The 18,808-nt window shown below is 40.5% G+C and overlaps 1 protein-coding gene across 1 annotated transcript; it reads left to right on the top strand.

The window, feature by feature from the left end:
* The first annotated feature begins 483 nt into the window (after positions 1-483).
* naprt (nicotinate phosphoribosyltransferase) lies at positions 484-18,808 on the top strand. The gene is made up of 13 exons (XM_053321858.1): positions 484-767; positions 2,885-3,012; positions 3,145-3,227; positions 7,054-7,184; positions 7,688-7,803; positions 9,470-9,666; positions 11,796-11,936; positions 12,082-12,166; positions 12,957-13,037; positions 13,168-13,270; positions 14,986-15,143; positions 17,303-17,410; positions 18,661-18,808. The coding sequence occupies exons 1-13, from the start codon at positions 521-523 to the stop codon at positions 18,745-18,747; spliced, it is 1,665 nt and encodes a 554-aa protein (XP_053177833.1). The 5' UTR covers positions 484-520; the 3' UTR covers positions 18,748-18,808.

Raw genomic sequence — 18,808 nt, 5'->3', positions numbered from 1 at the left:
AGGGAAAAAATAATTGAGTTGACTGAAATTTCACTAACTTTTGTAAAATGATAAACTGAGCCTAGTTTTAGTTTTTTTTTCTCATTTTCTCCATTTTTACTGTGTTCTGTTCAGTTGCAAATGAGATGCCTAGTAGCTAACATCAAAGCAAATAAAAATTCAATAAAATGAACAATTAACATCTTTTAAGGGTTAATCACGTGATACACTAACTCAAACTAAACTGGAATAAATTAAAAAAAGTGACTGAAAAACCGGAAATTTAAATGGAAAACTAATGGAAATTTCAAAACTTTAATAACCCTGGTTCAGAGGAAACGAAACCAACCAGACACCATATGAGAAAAAGAGCAGAGAGTATAAACTGTCATTTGCAAGTCGACGTGCAGCTTCCGTGCAGCTTTCAACTTGGACGTGCCTCAAGTTGAAGCTGAAGGAGTCAGTGCGGCAGTGGAGGACTGCAAGTCCCAGAGATCTCGGCATCAAGTGAAACCTGGAACCAGCGTTTGAATCACATAACATGGCAGCGCCGTCCAGCAACACATGCGGGCTCATGGAGCGGTCGATCCGGGAACGGGTCCCGCCACTGCTGACGGACCTGTACCAGTTCACCATGGCTTATGCGTACTGGCGGGCCGGCCGGCACCAGGAGCCCGCAGTGTTTGAGCTCTTCTTCAGGGACAACCCGTTTGGCGGAGGCTTCTCTCTGTTCACCGGGCTGCACGACTGTCTGCTATTCCTGCGCAGCTTTCACTTCACAGACGAAGGTTAGTAAGTCACCTTCACGTGATTGTCTCTGTTCTGTTCAAAAAGTTGGTTATCAATGTTATTTTTGTTCATCACATGGGCTTTGACAATGACATTGGCTCCTCCAAACTCCTGTTACACATACCGAAGTGGTTGCGCAATAGTTCAGCGCAGGCGACCCCCCGGTGTGGTGAACGTGAATACCGGGCACGGTGGTGGGATATGTCGGTGAACTTTGACGTTTAGCGTTGAACTTTAGCACATAAGAGTCCGTAATCTGCCGTGTGCTATAAGGATCAGTGATACATGAGGCATACATGGAACATTGCCCTTAAAGTTAAGCCTCAGCTCACTTACTTAAAAGCAGTGAAGTAGTTGGTCTGCTTTACTGAGAGGTTCAGCTCATTCACTACAGGTTAGACAGCATATAAGAGTTATTCACAGTGATTAATTACTAATGAGAACTGTGTTATAGTTGTGTAACAGATGAGTAGTGCAGCAACCAGTGATTGTCTTCATTTAGGTGGAGTCTGATTATTGATTAATCTATGGGCTAGTTTCCTCCATTATCGTTTGTTTGTTCAGAAAATGGTGAAAAATGAAGCCAAACATGTTTAGTTTTGTCCCAGTTAGCAGCCAAAACCCAAAGAAGTCAAGTTTACTGTCACAGAGAAGTAAAGAGACCAGGAAATAATCACTTTTAAGAATCTGGAACCAATATAAGTTTAGTCAATTTATATCAAAATTATTAATTGATTATTAGAATAGTTGGTTTGATTGATTCATCAATTAACTGTACTTTATTTCATTTTTTGTGTAATATGATTCTTTACCCGAGTATCTTAATACTTTTACACTTATGACATGGAAATGACCTTTATTCAGGATTTTACTAAAGTTACATAAATATTAACAATATAAGTTACAAAAGTACTAAATAATTATACCCAATAGCCTTTTCATAGTGTTGTGGTGTTAAATATATGGATAATATTGGATGAATGCCATCAGCATTTATAAATAATATAATAAATAATAATTTTCAATATAAATAAAGTAGTATTATCACTTCCCCCAGCCCAGGGTGACATATTCAAATATCACTTTAGTATAAAATCTAAAGATTTGACCATCATATATCATGCCAAATCCTCATATTTGACTCTAATATTATGTGATATTATAAGGTTTGTATGTAAAACTTTATCAGCAAAGTACCTTCAGCTGTCAGATTAATGTTGTGTAGTAAAAAGTTAGTAAAATGTTCCTTTTGAATCAATGCAGTTGAAGTACATAGCTGCGTAAAATGAAAATACTTAAGTACAAGTCACAGAAAATCAGAATTGCACTGAAGTACACTAAATTTTCAGATAAGCATCAAACCACAGTGTAAAGATGATTCATTAAGCATTAAAGATCTGCTTTTAAACTGTTAATGTCAAGACTGCTGTAGTTGAAATGTCCTTTTCTTTGCATACTGTTGGGGACATTGAGCTATAATAATGCATCTTATTTTTGGAGTTTTGCGTGTTGAATTAACATGGAAATGTAACTGAGTACAAAAAATACAATATTAACCTCTAAAGTGTAGTGGAGAGAAATTATAAAGCAACATAAAATGAAAATAACAGTATTCAAGTAAAGCAGAAATACCTCAAAAGTGTAATAAGTCACTGGTAGTTAGTACTTTTCCCTTTTCACCTCTGTTGGCAGCACTGGATGTTTAGAACAGGAAGATATTACAGCGTTTAAATGACCCAAACTGTGATGAACTGATGCTGTTGTTGCCATTCGTGAGCAGCACGAGGCCACACTCAACATGTTTAGTCTAACCTTCATCACAGTCACAACCATTAAAACTTCCAGATTAGATTAACTGCACACCACGTTATTAGATTTAGCTTTGTAATTGTAAATCCTCTGTTTATGTGTGTGTGTGTGTGTGTGTGTGTGTGTGTGTGTGTGTGTGTGTGTGTGTGTGTGTGTGTGTGAGTGGTGAGATGGGGCATGTGAGGGACTGAGGACACATGGAGGACCCATGTGCTTGTGTAAGAGCACATGTGTGATGAGTTTTAGGATGAAGGATACCCTCTCGGTCATTGGTGTGTTGTGTTAATGTTGTGCTTTGTGGATCCAGATGTGGACTTCCTGCGCTCAGTCTTGCCCCCGGCCACAGACCCGGCCTTCTTCCAGTTCCTGCGAGGCCTGGACTGCTCCGGCGTCACACTCCGCTCCGTCCCAGAGGGTACTGTGGTCTTTGCCAGGGTGAGCTGCAGGGCTGTAAAGGAGAGGGGGATGGGTGGGGGTCAAAGGTCAAAGGTCAAAGGTCAAAGGTCATGGTCAGGTCAGGTCAGGTCAGAGGATGTAACTTGTGCTGCATGTCTGTAACATCTGCAGGTGCCTGTGATAGAGGTAGCAGGACCGCTGGCTGTGGTTCAACTGCTGGAAACCAGTTTACTGTGTCTGGTTAACTACGCCAGGTAACACACACACACACACACACACACACATACACACACACACACACACACACACACACACACACACATTGGGCGATATGATGACCTACACTGATCTTTAGTTGAATTAGGCCATTTAGGGCATTGTTGCAATATTACATTTTTATATTATGATTTTTGATTATTTTTGTATTTAAGATAAAGTATCTTGATTTGTGAGGTATTTAATTAGATGTATAAGCCCCCCAAATTAGTTTTACAATACTGTCTGTTTCATGTTCTGTCAATTACATCCAATTCCAATCATTGGTCCAAAACCCAAAGATGTAAAGCATCACATACTAGAAAATTGAACCAGAATATTTTTATCAATTATCAAAATTGATGACGAATATTTTTTGTTGTCGATTTTATTATAGACTAATCAATCAGTTGACTAAACACTTCATCACTGTATATTTGGTGTTTTAAAGACTCACAATTCCCATCAGAAGGGAAACCAAGTTTATGTCTATTCTTCACATAAATCTTGCATTTTATATCTTCTACTCTGCTACACCAACCTATGATTACTGTTTTTTCTCATGTAGTGTTTGTAGTGTAACAGTGCTTCATTTTGGCAATCCTAAAGTAGTAGTCCAAAGATGATGAATACAGTATTTATCAGTATGTAATTATGTGGAAATGTGTATACAGCAAAAAATAACCCATAATCTAGAATATCTGTATTTAATAAAATGATCCCAGCCTAAGAGATATCTCATTTAATGCATCATATAGTATAATTAAATGAAATATTGAAACAGATTTGAGCAGATGCAAGAGTTTTAAAGGTTCCCTAACAGTTTAACAGCGGACTAAATGAAGGTTAAAATAACTGCATAAAGCATTTTAGCCATGTTGCCTTCACCTGTCTTTGACATTACCTCTGTCAGGAGTCAGCTGCCACAGCTCCTGAATCACTTTTAAACTCCCACTCATGACTTTTAAAGCTTTACGTGGCCGGACGCCAGAGTACAGTAAGGAGTTACCTTACTGTCCGAAAAGGTCTCTTGGCCCTGCTGGCTGCTCCAGAGTCCAATTTAAGGAAAGGAATGAAGGAAGGAAGGAAGGAAGGAAAGCAGGAAGGAAGGAAGGAGGAAGGGAAGAAGGACATAAGGAAGGAAGAAAGGGGGATGGAGGAAGGGAAGAAAGAAGGGAAGAAAGAGAAATCACTTTTAAACTCCCACTCATGACTTTTAAGGCTTTACGTGGCCGGACGCCAGAGTACAGTAAGGAGTTACCTTACTGTCCGAAAAGTTCTCTTGGCCCTGCTGGCTGCTCCAGAGTCCAATTTAAGGAAACGAATGAAGGAAGGAAGGAAAGCAGGAAGGAAGGAAGGGAAGAAGGACAGAAGGAAGGAAGAAAGGGGGATGGAGGAAGGGAAGAAAGAAGGGAGGAAATAGAAATCACTCATGACTTTTAAGGCTTTACGTGGCCGGACGCCAGAGTACAGTAAGGAGTTACCTTACTGTCCGAAAAGGTCTCTTGGCCCTGCTGGCTGCTCCAGAGTCCAATTTAAGGAAAGGAATGAAGGAAGGAAGGAAGGAAGGAAAGCAGGAAGGAAGGAAGGAGGAAGGGAAGAAGGACATAAGGAAGGAAGAAAGGGGGATGGAGGAAGGGAAGAAAGAAGGGAAGAAAGAGAAATCACTTTTAAACTCCCACTCATGACTTTTAAGGCTTTACGTGGCCGGACGCCAGAGTACAGTAAGGAGTTACCTTACTGTCCGAAAAGTTCTCTTGGCCCTGCTGGCTGCTCCAGAGTCCAATTTAAGGAAACGAATGAAGGAAGGAAGGAAAGCAGGAAGGAAGGAAGGGAAGAAGGACAGAAGGAAGGAAGAAAGGGGGATGGAGGAAGGGAAGAAAGAAGGGAGGAAATAGAAATCACTCATGACTTTTAAGGCTTTACGTGGCCGGACGCCAGAGTACAGTAAGGAGTTACCTTACTGTCCAAAAAGGTCTCTTGGACCTGCTGGCTGCTCCAGAGTCCAATTTAAGGAAAGGAATGAAGGAAGGAAGGAAAGTAGGAAGGAGAGAGGAAAGAAGGAAGGAGGGAGGGAGGGAGAAAGGAAAAGAAGAAGGAAGGAAGGAAGGACAGAAGGAAGGAACGAAGGAACCTCCCTCTCTCCTTCCTTCTTTCCTCCCTCCTTTTTTTTTGGATGATTTATTTGTAATTTTGCATCTTTTACTTCCGTGCTTGTGTTTTGCTGTTCTTCTGTTTTTCTTTTTATATTTATAATAGTCTTTTATGCCGTCTATGGAAAGCATTTTTAGCCCCTAGTATGCACTACACAATTAAAATTATTATTATTATTATTATTACTATTATTTTACTGTCGTGATTCTCTCCCTCTCCTCTCTATTCAGTAGGACTAGGGAATATATATATTTTTGGCCTGTAGATGGCGCTGTGTTCTGCCTCTGCACTGACTCTCAACACACTAAAACTAACCTACAAGTCACAAAAACTGTCCCACGTGTGTGTTTTGTGGTCTGTTGGGAATCTGGCATGCAGAGGGAGGAGTCACGGCTGGAGTTGGACAAGAGAAGAAGAAAAAAAAAGCACTCTTAAAGGGGAGAAACTATGGTGGCCCTGAGAGCTCGGTGTGCAGTGCAACTCAAGTAAACACATGCAAATTAAAAACACATCTTCATCAATTAGACGACACATGTGCAGCATTTCGAAAATATGTTGCAAACACAGACAACACAATGTAAGTGTTTCCAGAGGACTCTTAAAAGTGATGAAGACGTCTTGACGTGTGATCACAATGTTAAAATAAACCAAAAACACACACACACACACACACACAAACACACACACACACATATGCTTTAGCTCTTTTTCCAACATCAGTGACAGATAGTGGAGTTCAATAACATCATGGTATCATCACTGAACATCTGTTGTCGAATCTATGATATTTTCTTAATTTGCTGGTGTTTTGTGTATTTGCATGTGTTATTTAACCCTCCTGTTGTCCTCAAGTCAAGGAAGGAAGTTAGGAAGGGAGGAAGAGGGAAGGAAAGGAGGAAGGAAGGGAGAAAGAAGGAAGGAAAGGAGTAAGGAAGGAATGAAGGAAGGAAGGAAGGAAGGAAGGAAGGAAGGAAAGGAGGAAGGAAGGAAGAATGAGGGAAGGAGAGAAGGACATAAGGAAGGAAGGAGGGAAGGAAAGAAGGACAGAAGGAAGGGAGGAAGGAGGGAGGGAGGAATGAGGGAAGGAAGGAAAGGAGGGAGGAAGGAAGAAGAAAGGAAAGGAAGGAGGAAAGAAGGAAAGGAGGGAGGGAGGAAGGAAGAGGGAAGGAAAGGAGTAAGGAAAGGAGGAAGGAAGGAGGAATGAGGGAAGGAGAGAAGGACATAAGGAAGGAAGGAAAGAATAACAGAAGGAAGGGAGGAAGGAAAGGAAGGAAGGAAGAAGGGAGGAAGGAAGGAGGGAAGGAATGAGGGAAGGAAGGAAGGAAGGAAAGAAGGTCAGTTTGACCCGGGAGGACGACACAAAGGTTAAGCTGCAGTGTGTTGAGCTCTCAGGGCCTCCATAGTTTCTCCCCTTTAAGAGTGATTGTTTTCTTCTCTTGCTCAACTCCCCTCCCTCTGCATACCAGACTCCACACAAACCACAAAACACACACACACACACACACACACACACACACACAGACACACACACACACACACACACACACACACACAGGGTCAGTTTTTATGACTTGTGTGAGGAACAGCACCATCTACAGTCACCTGCCTCAGGTCACAAAAAACTGATAAGTCTCTATCTCTTTCTCTTTTTTTCTCTCTCTCTGTTGACAGTCTGGTGTGTAGTAACGCCGCCCGCTTCCGCCTGGCAGCCGGCCCCAGGAGGAAGCTGCTGGAGATGGGTCTGAGGAGGGCTCAGGGTCCAGATGGAGGACTCACCGCCTCACGATACACACACATTGGAGGTAAACCCTTCACAGTCTTTTAACCCTCCTGTTGTGTTCGAGTCAAGGAAGGAAGGGAGGAAGAAGGAAGAAAAGGGAGTAAAGGAAAGGAGGAAGAAGGAATGGAGTAAAGGAAAGAAGGCAGGGAGGAAGGAAGGAAGGAAGGAGAGAGAGAGAGGAAGGAACGACAGAAGGAAGTAAGGGGGATGGAGGAAGGAAGGAAGGAAGGGAGGGAGGAAAGGAAATAAGGAAGGAAGTTAGGAGGGAGGGAGGAAAGAAGGAAGGGAGGAAAGAGAAGAACAAAGAGAGGAAGGAAGGACGGAGGAAAGAAGTAAGGAAGAAAGGAAGGTAGGGGGGAGGAAGGACAGAAGGAAGGAAGGAAGGAAAGAAAGAAGGAACAGTCAAAACAGATGGGTCAATTTGACCCGGGAGGACGACAGGCAGGTTAAACCTTCATGTTCTGACTCTCACTCTGGAAGAATCGTCTCTATTTGACTCTGAAATGTCTCTTTTCTTCTTTTCAGGGTTTGACCTCACCAGTAACGTTCAGGCTGGCTTCCTGTTCGGGATTCCCGTCGCAGGGACTATGGCGCACTCCTACGTCACTTCCTTTACTTCTCTAGAGGAGGTGTGGCCACAAGTGAGTATCTGTATCCTGTCGTCCTCCCGGGTCAAATTGACCCCATCTCTTTTGACTGCTCCTTCTTTCCTTCCTTCTTCCCTCTTTCTTTGCTTCCCTCCTCCTTCCATCCTTCCTTCCTTTCCTTTCCTTTCCTTCCTCCCTCCCTCCTTACTCCTTTCCTTCCGCCTTGCTTCCTTCCTTCCTCCCTCCCTCCCTCCCTCCTTACTCCTTTCTTTCCTTCCTTCCTTCCGTCTCTCCTAAATTCCTTCCTCTTTTTTCATCCTTACTCCTTTCCTTCTTTCCTTCCCTTCCTCCCTTCCTTCTCTCCTAAATTCTTTCCTCTTTTCGTCCTTATTCCTTTCCTTCCTTCCTTCCTCCTTTTCTCCTCTCTCCCTCCTTACTCCTTTCCTTCCTTCCTTCCTTCCTTCCTTCCTTCCTTCCTTCCTTCCTTCCTTCCTTCCTTCCTTTCTTCCTTCTCTCCTTCCTTCCTTCCTTCCTCTTTTCCTCCTTACTCCTTTCCTTCCTTTTGTCCTTCCTTGACCTGAGGACAACAGGAGGGTTAAAGGAACACAGCTGATTTCTACATGACTTTTGATCATTATCCAAAGCAGACCTCTCATGCAGCCGCTGGTTTCAGTTGATTTTAGAGACTTGAAATGTTGTCGAGTATTGAAATCCGTCACATGGAACAGTTCACTGTCTTTATTTCTTCAACAAAGGCTTGTTAGCTTTGGAGCACTTGTGGCACAGGAGTGAAATACCTCCATGTTTGCCTTGTTTGCACCATTTTTAACTCATTGTTTAGCTGTCTGGCTGAGCCTTTACTCTTTTAGTTCCCTCTCAGCACCTTCACAGCATCGTTATCATCAAAAAATTGAAGTTTCCAAATAGTGTTGAACTGCAGTACAGTGGCAAGATATGAAATCTGAGAGATACATGCAAACAAGGGCTCCAGCAATTCTCCTGGGTAGCATGTGTGGAACTCCAATGAAGCACACCACTGCTGTTGAATTGGCTGGTTCACATTAAAAAGTCTTGTTATCATGTTTAGTACTGCAGTGTAAGACTGCACTTAACCCTCCTGTCGTCCTACCGGGTCAAATTGACCCCGTCTCTCTTTTGACTGTTCCTTCCTTCCTTTCTTCCTTCTTCCATCTTTCTTAAATGTTTCCTTCCTTCTTCCGCTCCTCCCCTCTTTCTTTGCTCCCTCCCCCTTCCTTCCTTCCTTCCTTCCTTCCTCCCTCCCTCCCTCCCTCCTTACTCTTTTCTTTCCTTCCTTCCTTCCTCTTTTCATCCTTACTCCTTTCCTTCCTTCCTTCCTCCTTTGCTTCCTCCCTTCCTTCTCTCCTAAATTCATTCCTCTTTTGTCCTTACTCCTTCCTTCTTTCTTTCTTTCCTTCCTTCCTTCCTTCCTCCTTTCCTCCCTCCCTCCTTCCTCCTTTCCTTCCTTCCTTCCTCCTTTCCCCCCTCCCTCCCTCCCTCCTTACTCCTTTCCTTCCTTCCTTCCTTCCTTCCTTTTTTCCTCCTTACTCCTTTCCTTCCTTCTGTCCTTCCTTGACCTGAGGACAACAGGAGGGTTAAAAGCCTTTACTTCTGTTGCATTCAATGACACTCTGACACTCTGGGATTTAACATGTAATATTCAGTGTGATTTAATTATACATCCCTGTTTATTCTCAATCAGACACTCGTGGCGGTGAACGGGGAGCCCGACCCGGTCGATTTCATTTCATTGACAAAGAGCTGGCTGCGTCGTGTCTGTGAGCTTCTGGGTGCCGAGACGGGGAAGATACGCGAGGGCGAGTTGGCTGCCTTCCTGTCGTACGCCATCGCTTACCCTCAGAACTTCCTCCCTGTGATTGACAGCTACAGTGTCAGCTGGTAACTACTCTACTACCTATGACGTATGATGATTATTGTTGACTTGGGGGTTGTTTATATGTCCACGTGTGTATGAACGCTTTTACTGCTCAGCTGAACTCTTAATATACAGATGATGAAGAGTAGCGTTTAACATGTCAGACTCATAATGGACATGTTGTTTTTTGCCCTACTGTTGTCCTTGAGTCAAGGAAGGAAGGGAGGAAGAAGGAAAGAAGGAAGGAAAGGAAAAAAGGAAGGGAGGAAGGATAGAAGGAAGGAGGGAGAGAGGGAATGAAGGAATGGAGGGAGGAAGGAAGGGAGGAAAGGAAAGAAAGAAGAGAGGAAGGAAAGAAGGAAGGAAGGAGGGTTGGAGGAAATGGAGGAAAGGAAAGAAAGAAGGGAGGAAGGAAAGAAGGAAGGAGGGAGGAAAGGAGGGGGGAAAGAAGGAATGAGGGAGGTAAGAAGGAAGGAGGGAGGAAATAAGGAAGGACAGAAAGAAGGGGGGGGGGAGGGAGGAAGGAAGGACAGACGCAAGGGAGGAAAGAAGGAACAGTCAAAACAGACGCGGTCAATGACCCGGGAGGACGACAGGAAGGTTAAAGAAAGATAAAAATCGGTGCAGCAGAAACAGTGACAACATCTTTTTTTACTCCATTAATTCATCTTCATTAATTCTTCCTACTTTACCCACAATGCAACTCAACTCACTTCACTAAACTGTGCAGATTTCTGTGTGTTATGCTACTACTGATTAATATAGCATGGAGCTGAGAGCCTCAGGCAGAGATGAGGAGCAGCTGCACACATCTGGAAACCTCATGTCTTTCTAACTCCACATCACCTGATTTTTTAAAGTATTCAACCTCAACTGACACTGTCAACTGATCAAACTTCACGTACTATAACTCCCTCTGGAAAGGCTTTATACTATGTTTTGTACGTATGCAGTATAATAGTCTTTGTAATGCTAAGACAGACATTGATGTGTAATATTAGTGAAGTTTCCCTTTAATCTTCACTCAATCATAAATCAGTGTATTATTACCCCATATTCATTATTATCTTGTTGGATAATATAATTTATATATGTTACATCAATAGTGTGAAAATAAAAGAACATAATCATACAGTAACAACAATTATAGAACAACAGCAATAATAAATACATTTCATAAGACTATATATCATAACAGTCAATTCTGGGATTTTGCTGCACTGACTTTTCTCACCAGCAGGAGTCACCAGTGAGACCGAATCCAATGAGGCTTTGAGAGGTGCACAGTGGGAATAACTATTATATTAATTGCACTAAAACACACAGATGGCTGCAATAAAAAAAATATGAACATATTTATGCATATTTAGATTTTTAGGGAGGCATTTTACCTTTATTTTACAGTGAGACTGTAGAGATCAGGATCACTGCAGGTCTTGAAAATTCCTATAAAGCATTGAGTTGAGTTCCCTTAAATGTTATTAAGAGGTCTGAAGTTTAAGTTACAACTATCTTATTAAATGTCTGTATTTTCTCTCCTGCTGTATAGAGTAACATTAATAACTGACATTTTTTATGTATGTGTTTGGTGGCTGTTGGGAGACGTTTTATATCTATAAACTACAAATGCATCAGTGCTGCAGATTTAGCTACAGGAAACTTTTCTGAGCATCAGCACCATCACTATTCTAGCAAACATTGTCAATACTGATGATAGCTACAGTAGCCAGGAAACTCATCCACTAAGCAAAAACTTGAATAAATATTAATGAATTTGAATTATCATGCTGACAACATGTGATGTACTATTCGGTAATTTTATGCCATATTGTCCTGTTTGTTTTTTATCCTGCTTTCATACTTTATGATTATGAAACAAGTATTAAAGCTGCATTCTTTGTGGCATTAAAAAAGTCTTTAAGTCTTATATTTAACTTGGTGAACCCTGAAGAAACCCTGAGAGACAAGAAACATTGATTATTTTGTGTCCAATTTCCTTTTAACCAATAAGAGTAAATGTTCGATTTGTAATTGTGATTAAATCAATTGTCCACGGCTTTTCCCATCTGTCTCCAAGTTGTTTGAGCTCCTGTGGTCCAATATGTTTGTGTGTGTGTGTGTGTGTGTGTGTGTGTGTGTGTGTGTCTTCCAGCAGTGGCGTGTTGAACTTCTGCGCTGTGGCGTTGGCGCTGTGTGAACTGGGCTATAGGCCGATGGGAGTTCGTCTGGACAGCGGGGATCTCTGCAGGCAGTCGGTCGATGTCCGCCGCGTCTTCAGACTCTGCAGTGAGCAGTGAGTGAGGTGCTATGCTGCATGTGTGCATCAGTATGTCTTTAAAAAAACCTACAGTCAGAGATGATTTAGTGTCTTCCACATGTCTGTAGTACATGTGTCAAGTCTCGTGATGTTTTCTTTTTTGTCTTTTCCATCTCTATAGCTTCTCCAACTCTACTTTTGATTCACTTATTATCGTTGGGACCAATAACATCTCAGAGCAAAGCATGGTGGAGCTCAACAAGAAGGTAAAGGGACCAAACATAATAATAACTGAATGAAAAATAAATAAATAAACTCAAAATCAATCGGCCACTGACAAAGAAACAATGGTGTCTGCTGCCTCTCTTGTCCTGGTAAAAATCAAATCATACTGGTCCTAAACTTGCCTACCTATAGCAATAGATTCACCTCTGTGCCCCAAGCTGCCCAGTACCTTCAAAACAAAAGCATTAACCAGTAAATTAAAGTTACACTAATATTATCAGAATCAGAATCAATTTTATTATCACTTCCAAATTTACTCTCACCATACAAAGAATCAAAATGCCATTCTCAAACCAATCAGTCATTTCCACATCAAAAACAAACAAAAGACATATTTAAAACATAAAAACATAAAATCATAAAAAGAGCAGCCTTCAAAGTAAAATGCTGATGTGTTTACTTGTGCAAAGAAAATGTCGACTGTATAAATATTGACTAAAAGCCGTCTTTGGGTGAACAGTTCACAGATGCAGTTGTAGACACTACATTACCCAAAAACACACTGATCAGGAGAAGCAGCTGCAACTGGGGGTGCCGCCATCTTGGGGGAAAAAACATGGATAGTTCATATCAAGATCATAAAACAGTACAACTCAACAATAGACAAAACCTTAAAATAGAGTTTGCATAAAAGTGAGTCTTCGAAAGTGATTTAAAAGATGAAACTGATTCTGCTTCTGAAAGATAATCAGGCAGCGGGGAAAATTGCTTATGATGAATCGCTTTGGGCCTTAATCCTTCTCTTTAACAATGTGTGTATCTTTGTTTCAGGAGAATGAGATCGACGTGGTCGGTGTTGGAACACATCTGGTTACCTGCACAAAACAACCCTCTCTAGGTTGTGTTTATAAGGTGATTTAATAAAGACACACATGAAAACAACAAGCCCAATCCAAATGGCAAGAAACTCACTCCTTCTGATATGTTAACATTTGTATGGTGTCGTTGTGTGTTTGTGTGTGTATGTGTGTGTGTGTGTTAGCTGGTGGAGGTGAGAGGGAGGCCCAGGATGAAGATCAGTGAGGATCCACAGAAGAGCACCGTCCCTGGGAGGAAAGCTGTCTACAGACTATTAGACGCTGAAGGTAAGAGTTAATGTGAAGTATTACCTCATTGTTTCTCTTTAGTTTTACTGTTTTGAGCTTTTTCGTCTATGTAATCTCAAAAAATATGAATACACACACATCCCTGTTTTTCAGATGTCTTCTTTTCAAAACCTATATAAATCCAATATTCATTTTTGAATGATATAAAACAGAAAAAAGCACCAAATTCTAACATTTTTTGCCATTTTTGCTTGAAAAATGACTGAAACGATTAGTCAGTGATCAAAATAGCTGCTTACTAATTTTCCATTTGGCTCACAGTGCTGTTGTGGTAATGTTGGCAATATTCAAATGAGATGTTTTTAAACCTGCATTGTTAAGTTAAATTATACTGTGGTGTGTTTTCCCCCTTTTGGTGCGATTAGTTTGGGCAGATTTGAACACAGCAGTTGTAACTCAGTTGCAGACCAGAGCATGTTTTCACTCAGTTTTAATGATGCATTTCAGTTTGCTTGAATTTTTTTCTGTGTTTTAAGAAAACAGAAGCAAAAGGAACAAGTTAGAGGTTTTAAAAGGTCCAAAATAGTGGACTTGGCCCAAAAAAGGACCAATGGAAAACCTACCAAACCCAAAGTGCATAAATTAGTCTTGACCTGAATAGACCTGAATATAACAGACCTGATCCAAACTGCAGTGATTGTGTCGTCACGCATTACATGGTCAGAGCTGATTTCACTTACACTCACATCCATTCAGATTCACTCACACCAAGAATGTACTATTTAAAAAATAATTTCTTTGCTTTTCCTACCTCTGTGAGGCCATGACAACATAAAACATGGCTTTTTTCCTCTCATTGACCCTAAATGTGATGTTTTACAGTCTTCTACAGACCTCATTCAGACCTAATTTGTTCAAAACCTTTTCTTAAAACATGTCAGAGACTCATTCTGTTCATGTACAAGATGAAAAAATGAAACACAACTTCAAAAAATGTCTCGTATGTCTGCAGTGATTGGTGTTATTCTTCATTTATACACTAGCACAACCTGTATCTATAGCAACCATAGAACAACCTGTATCTATAGCAACCATAGAACAACCTGTATCTATAGCAACCATGGAACAACCTGTATCTATAGCAACCACAGAACAACCTGTATCTGTGGCAACCATAGAACAACCTGTATCTATAGCAACCATAGAACAACCTGTATCTGTGGCAACCATAGAACAACCTGTATCTATAGCAACCATGGAACAACCTGCATCTATAGCAATCATAGAACAACCTGTATCCATAGCAACCATAACACAATCTGCAGACCAGATGAGATATAAGATAAGATATTCCCTTATTAATCCACCGATGGGAAATTTACAGTATTTCAGCAGGAAGTGGACAATAAAAGAATATTGACATCGAGGCCAGATTAAATGAACGATGAGAGCAACTCTGGCCAATAAAGTTCAGCTTGGACTGATGACAGATGAGTCAACGCTGACAATATAGAAATCAGCCTGACAAGCTGAGTCTGAGTCGTCCTAAAATAATCACCATGCAGGGTATAAACCTTTTGTGCAACCTTTCTTTATCATCTCTACTAGAGTTGAAGCAGTAACAATAGCAGAGTTTCCCCCCCCCTAATTTTTAATCCTGCCAGTTTTTTTATTAGCTGATGTTTAAAGAGTGATTACAGCCTCATGGTGGCTATAAACGCATTCACGGTCTCCCACTCTTTCCTCTGCTGCAGGCCATCCGTTTCTGGACCTGGTGAGTCTGGCAGTGGAGTCTCCTCCAGAGGCAGGACTCCCACTGAGCTGCTATCCCCTGCGGTGTGATAACGCGCCTCTCTCAGTCACTCCAGCTCAGGTCGTCTGTCTGCGCCAGGAAGCGTTTACCAAAGGCCAGGTGAGGATGGAGACTGATCTGATGTAGACTGCTGGCTGTTTTATGATGCTTACTGTTTATTTTCCATTTCATTGTTGTGTTAAACATCTGAGTAAAGTTTGGTGAAGTGTAAACCAGATGTGCAGTGATGGAAGAAATACTCAGATCCTTAAGTAAAAGTACCAATACAGCAATGTAAAATACTGCTTAAATAACAGTAGATATGTATTATGAGTGATGTAGTACGCAGTATTACAGTAAAAGCACTGCAGTATTATAGTGATGTAGTATGCAGTATTACAGTAAAAGTACTGCAGTATTATGAGTGATGTAGTATGCAGTATTACAGTAAAAGTACTGCAGTATTATAGTGGTGTAGTATGCAGTATTACAGTAAAAGTACTGCAGTATTATGAGTGATGTAGTATGCAGTATTACAGTAAAAGTACTGCAGTATTATGAGTGATGTAGTATGCAGTATTACAGTAAAAGTACTGCAGTATTATAGTGATGTAGTATGCAGTATTACAGTAAAAGTAGTGATATATTATTATATATGACATCATTAGATTATTAATAGTGAAGCATCAGTGTTAGAGCAGCATGTTACTGTTGTAGCTGCTGGAGGTGGAGCTAGTTTATACTACTTTATATACAGTTAGCTAGTTTATACTGCTTTATATACAGTTAGCTAGTTTATACTACTTTATATACAGTTAGCTAGTTTATACTACTTTATATACAGTTAGCTAGTTTATACTACTTTATATACAGTTAGCTAGTTTATACTACTTTATATACAGTTAGCTAGTTTATACTACTTTATATACAGTTAGCTAGTTTATACTACTTTATATACAGTTAGCTAGTTTACACTACTTTATATACAGTTAGCTAGTTTATACTACTTTATATACAGTTAGCTAGTTTATACTACTTTATATACAGTTAGCTAGTTTATACTACTTTATATACAGTTAGCTAGTTTACACTACTTTATATACAGTTAGCTAGTTTACACTACTTTATATACAGTTAGCTAGTTTATACTACTTTATATACAGTTAGCTAGTTTTCACTACTTTATATACAGTTAGCTAGTTTATACTACTTTATATACAGTTAGCTAGTTTCAAGGAGCGTAGGTTTGGTCTCAACATTGGTAGGGACAATATAACAGCATAACCTGCATGTACATTTTTTGCTGGGGACGGGCATGTCTGTCGGACTGGTCGGACTGCATTTGTCTGTACAGTGTGTGTCTGCGTGTGGGGGTGGGCAGGCGTTTGTTTGGTCATCAGCCAAATGAGACTGTGACTCTGAACATAATGCAAATAATTCACTCAATAATGGTCGGGTCAAGTCTATCCTTGCAAAATATGGGAAGACAATCTAAATGACCTGTATAACTGCACTCCAAATATAATGCAAATAAGGTTGCTTAAAAGTTGTAGGGACAATTTGGGCCTCCTGAAAAGTTGGTAGGGTCATGTCCCTACCGTTCCTATGCAAACCTATGCCTATGGCTAGTTTAGACTACTTCATATACAGTTAGCTAGTTTACACTACTTTATATACAGTTAGCTAGTTTAGTCCAGTGGTTCCCAACCTAGGGGTGGGGCCCCTCCAAAGGATCAGCAGATAAATGTGAGGGCTGCTGAGATGATTAATGGGAGAGGAAAGAAGAAAAAACTAAGTTCTGATACACAAATGTGTTTTCAGTTTTTTGACTTTTTCTCTAATCTTTGATTTTTGCTGAAATATTGGATCATTTGAACATTTATTGAAATGAAAGCATGTGAGAAGTTTAGAGGGAAAAATCACTATTTGGTGGAGCTGTTAACAACTCATAGACATCTGAAATGTGAGCCGACTACACCCTGCTGACTGTAAGACATTAAAAGAAAAGAAGGGTTTTAAAAATGTGTTGTATTTTAAAAGCTTGTTATATTATCCATTGTGTCAAATCTTCATCTGAAAAGCAACTAAAGCTGTTAAATAAATGTAGTGGAGTAGAAATAGAAATATTCACTTTATAGAAACACACCCTGATTGATAACAACCTTATCACAAAACAGTAAAAGTCGTGGCAGAAACAGAGCAGCACAATCTACATCAGTGCAGAGAACTCTACTGTGTTGGACTTTAGTCTTCATGAATGTGTCTCCCACACTTTGTAGGTCACACACCCTCTGTGCAGCGCTGCAGAAACTAGAGCAAAGGTCCAGAGCTCCCTGCAGACTCTGCACCCTCGACACAAGAGGCTGCAGGAGCCAGACGCTTACACAGTGAGTCTCCCCTCCCACACAGAACAATAAAACATGCAACTTAATCTTTACTTCAAGGTAAAGCACAACACTACGGAAGCATATTGCATTCACTTGAATAAAGAATACAGTTTTTCTGAGTAATTTATTTTTTGGTCTGATTTTCAAGGTAATTATTTCTGTTTTTCTGGCTATTTTTTTCCCTGTTTTTCGGGGTAATTTTTTTCTCTGAATTATCGAGATACTTCAAAATCTCGAGAGAACATCCAACCTGTATCTTGTATCCATGGAGCATGCCATATATGTCCAGATGATCCTGGAGAAACATTGCTATGTCCAGGAGGTCTGAATGGGCTTTCCATCTATATGACTTAAAAACAGGACAATCCTCCAGTGTCTTAAACCCAGATCAAAGTAAAACTTGATTAAACTAAACAAACACGTCATGTTTGCTTCCATTACATCGAGCTCTCAATATGAATGCCCTCTACACTCAGAAAAACAATACTCAGAAAATCAGAAAAAAATTACCCCGAAAAACCATGAATAAAAATTAGGGCTGTCAGCGTTAACACGTTAATTGCGGTTACATTAATACAATCCATAATGCGTTCATTTTTTTTAATCGCATTTTAATGTTGCAAGCCTTTTCATCCCTTCAACTCACCCGTGGCCGTCTGCAAAACTTCCAGACGGTTCAGTTGACAAGTCAAAAGTAAAATGCAACCTGTGTCAAACGGAGTTTAACTACCACCGGAGTACGTGGAGTTTGAGTTAGCACCTCCACGCTAAACACCCAGGTGCAGCCAAGCCAGCCTCAGCTCCACCAAAGGACCATTTTGGAGTGTGGGAGTCACAGCAGAGCCGTGATTGATTCCCAGTTAAGACACTCTGGTAAGAAATGCTTTACATTATGGGCTTAAAACTGCCTTGAAATGTAAAATAACAGGATTTTAAACATGCAATTCAAAACGTGATTAATCGTGATTAACTATGGAAATTCTGCGATTAATCTCAATTTAAAAAATGTATCGTTTGACAGCCCTAATAAAAATAAATTACTCTAGAAAACAGAAAAAAAAATTACTCAGAAAAACAGAAATAATTACCTCGAAAAACTGACCAAAAAATAAATTACTCAGAAAAAACAGATTTTTTTTTTTTATTCAAGTGAATGCAATACGCTTCCGTACAACACCTCACACCCTCTCTCAGATACAGAAAGTGACTCTGCATACTTTTCTCTGTGTTTTCCCTTCTCTTCCCACCAGGTGGCGTTGTCAGAGAAACTCCACAACCTGGTCATAGAAATCCGAAAAGGCAGCTCCAACAACAGCAGCTTCCTCTTAGCCAACTAAAGACAAAGATGCACACGTTCATGTCGGTTCATTGACACTATTTTCCAAAGTGCCTTACAGT

The sequence above is a fragment of the Scomber japonicus genome, chromosome 7 (assembly GCF_027409825.1).
Source record: "Scomber japonicus isolate fScoJap1 chromosome 7, fScoJap1.pri, whole genome shotgun sequence".
Lineage (NCBI taxonomy): Eukaryota > Metazoa > Chordata > Actinopteri > Scombriformes > Scombridae > Scomber > Scomber japonicus.
This window is presented reverse-complemented; position numbering and strand designations above follow the sequence as displayed.

What these genes read in the sequence shown, in the direction of transcription:
- naprt (XM_053321858.1), top strand. Translation starts at nt 521, where the DNA reads ATGGCAGCGCCGTCCAGCAACACATGCGGGCTCATGGAGCGGTCGATC. An exon ending in TAGAGGAGGTGTGGCCACAA is followed by an intron (nt 7,804 to 9,469) that starts GTGAGTATCTGT and finishes ATTCTCAATCAG; the next exon opens with ACACTCGTGGCGGTGAACGG. An exon ending in GACAGCTACAGTGTCAGCTG is followed by an intron (nt 9,667 to 11,795) that starts GTAACTACTCTA and finishes TGTGTCTTCCAG; the next exon opens with CAGTGGCGTGTTGAACTTCT.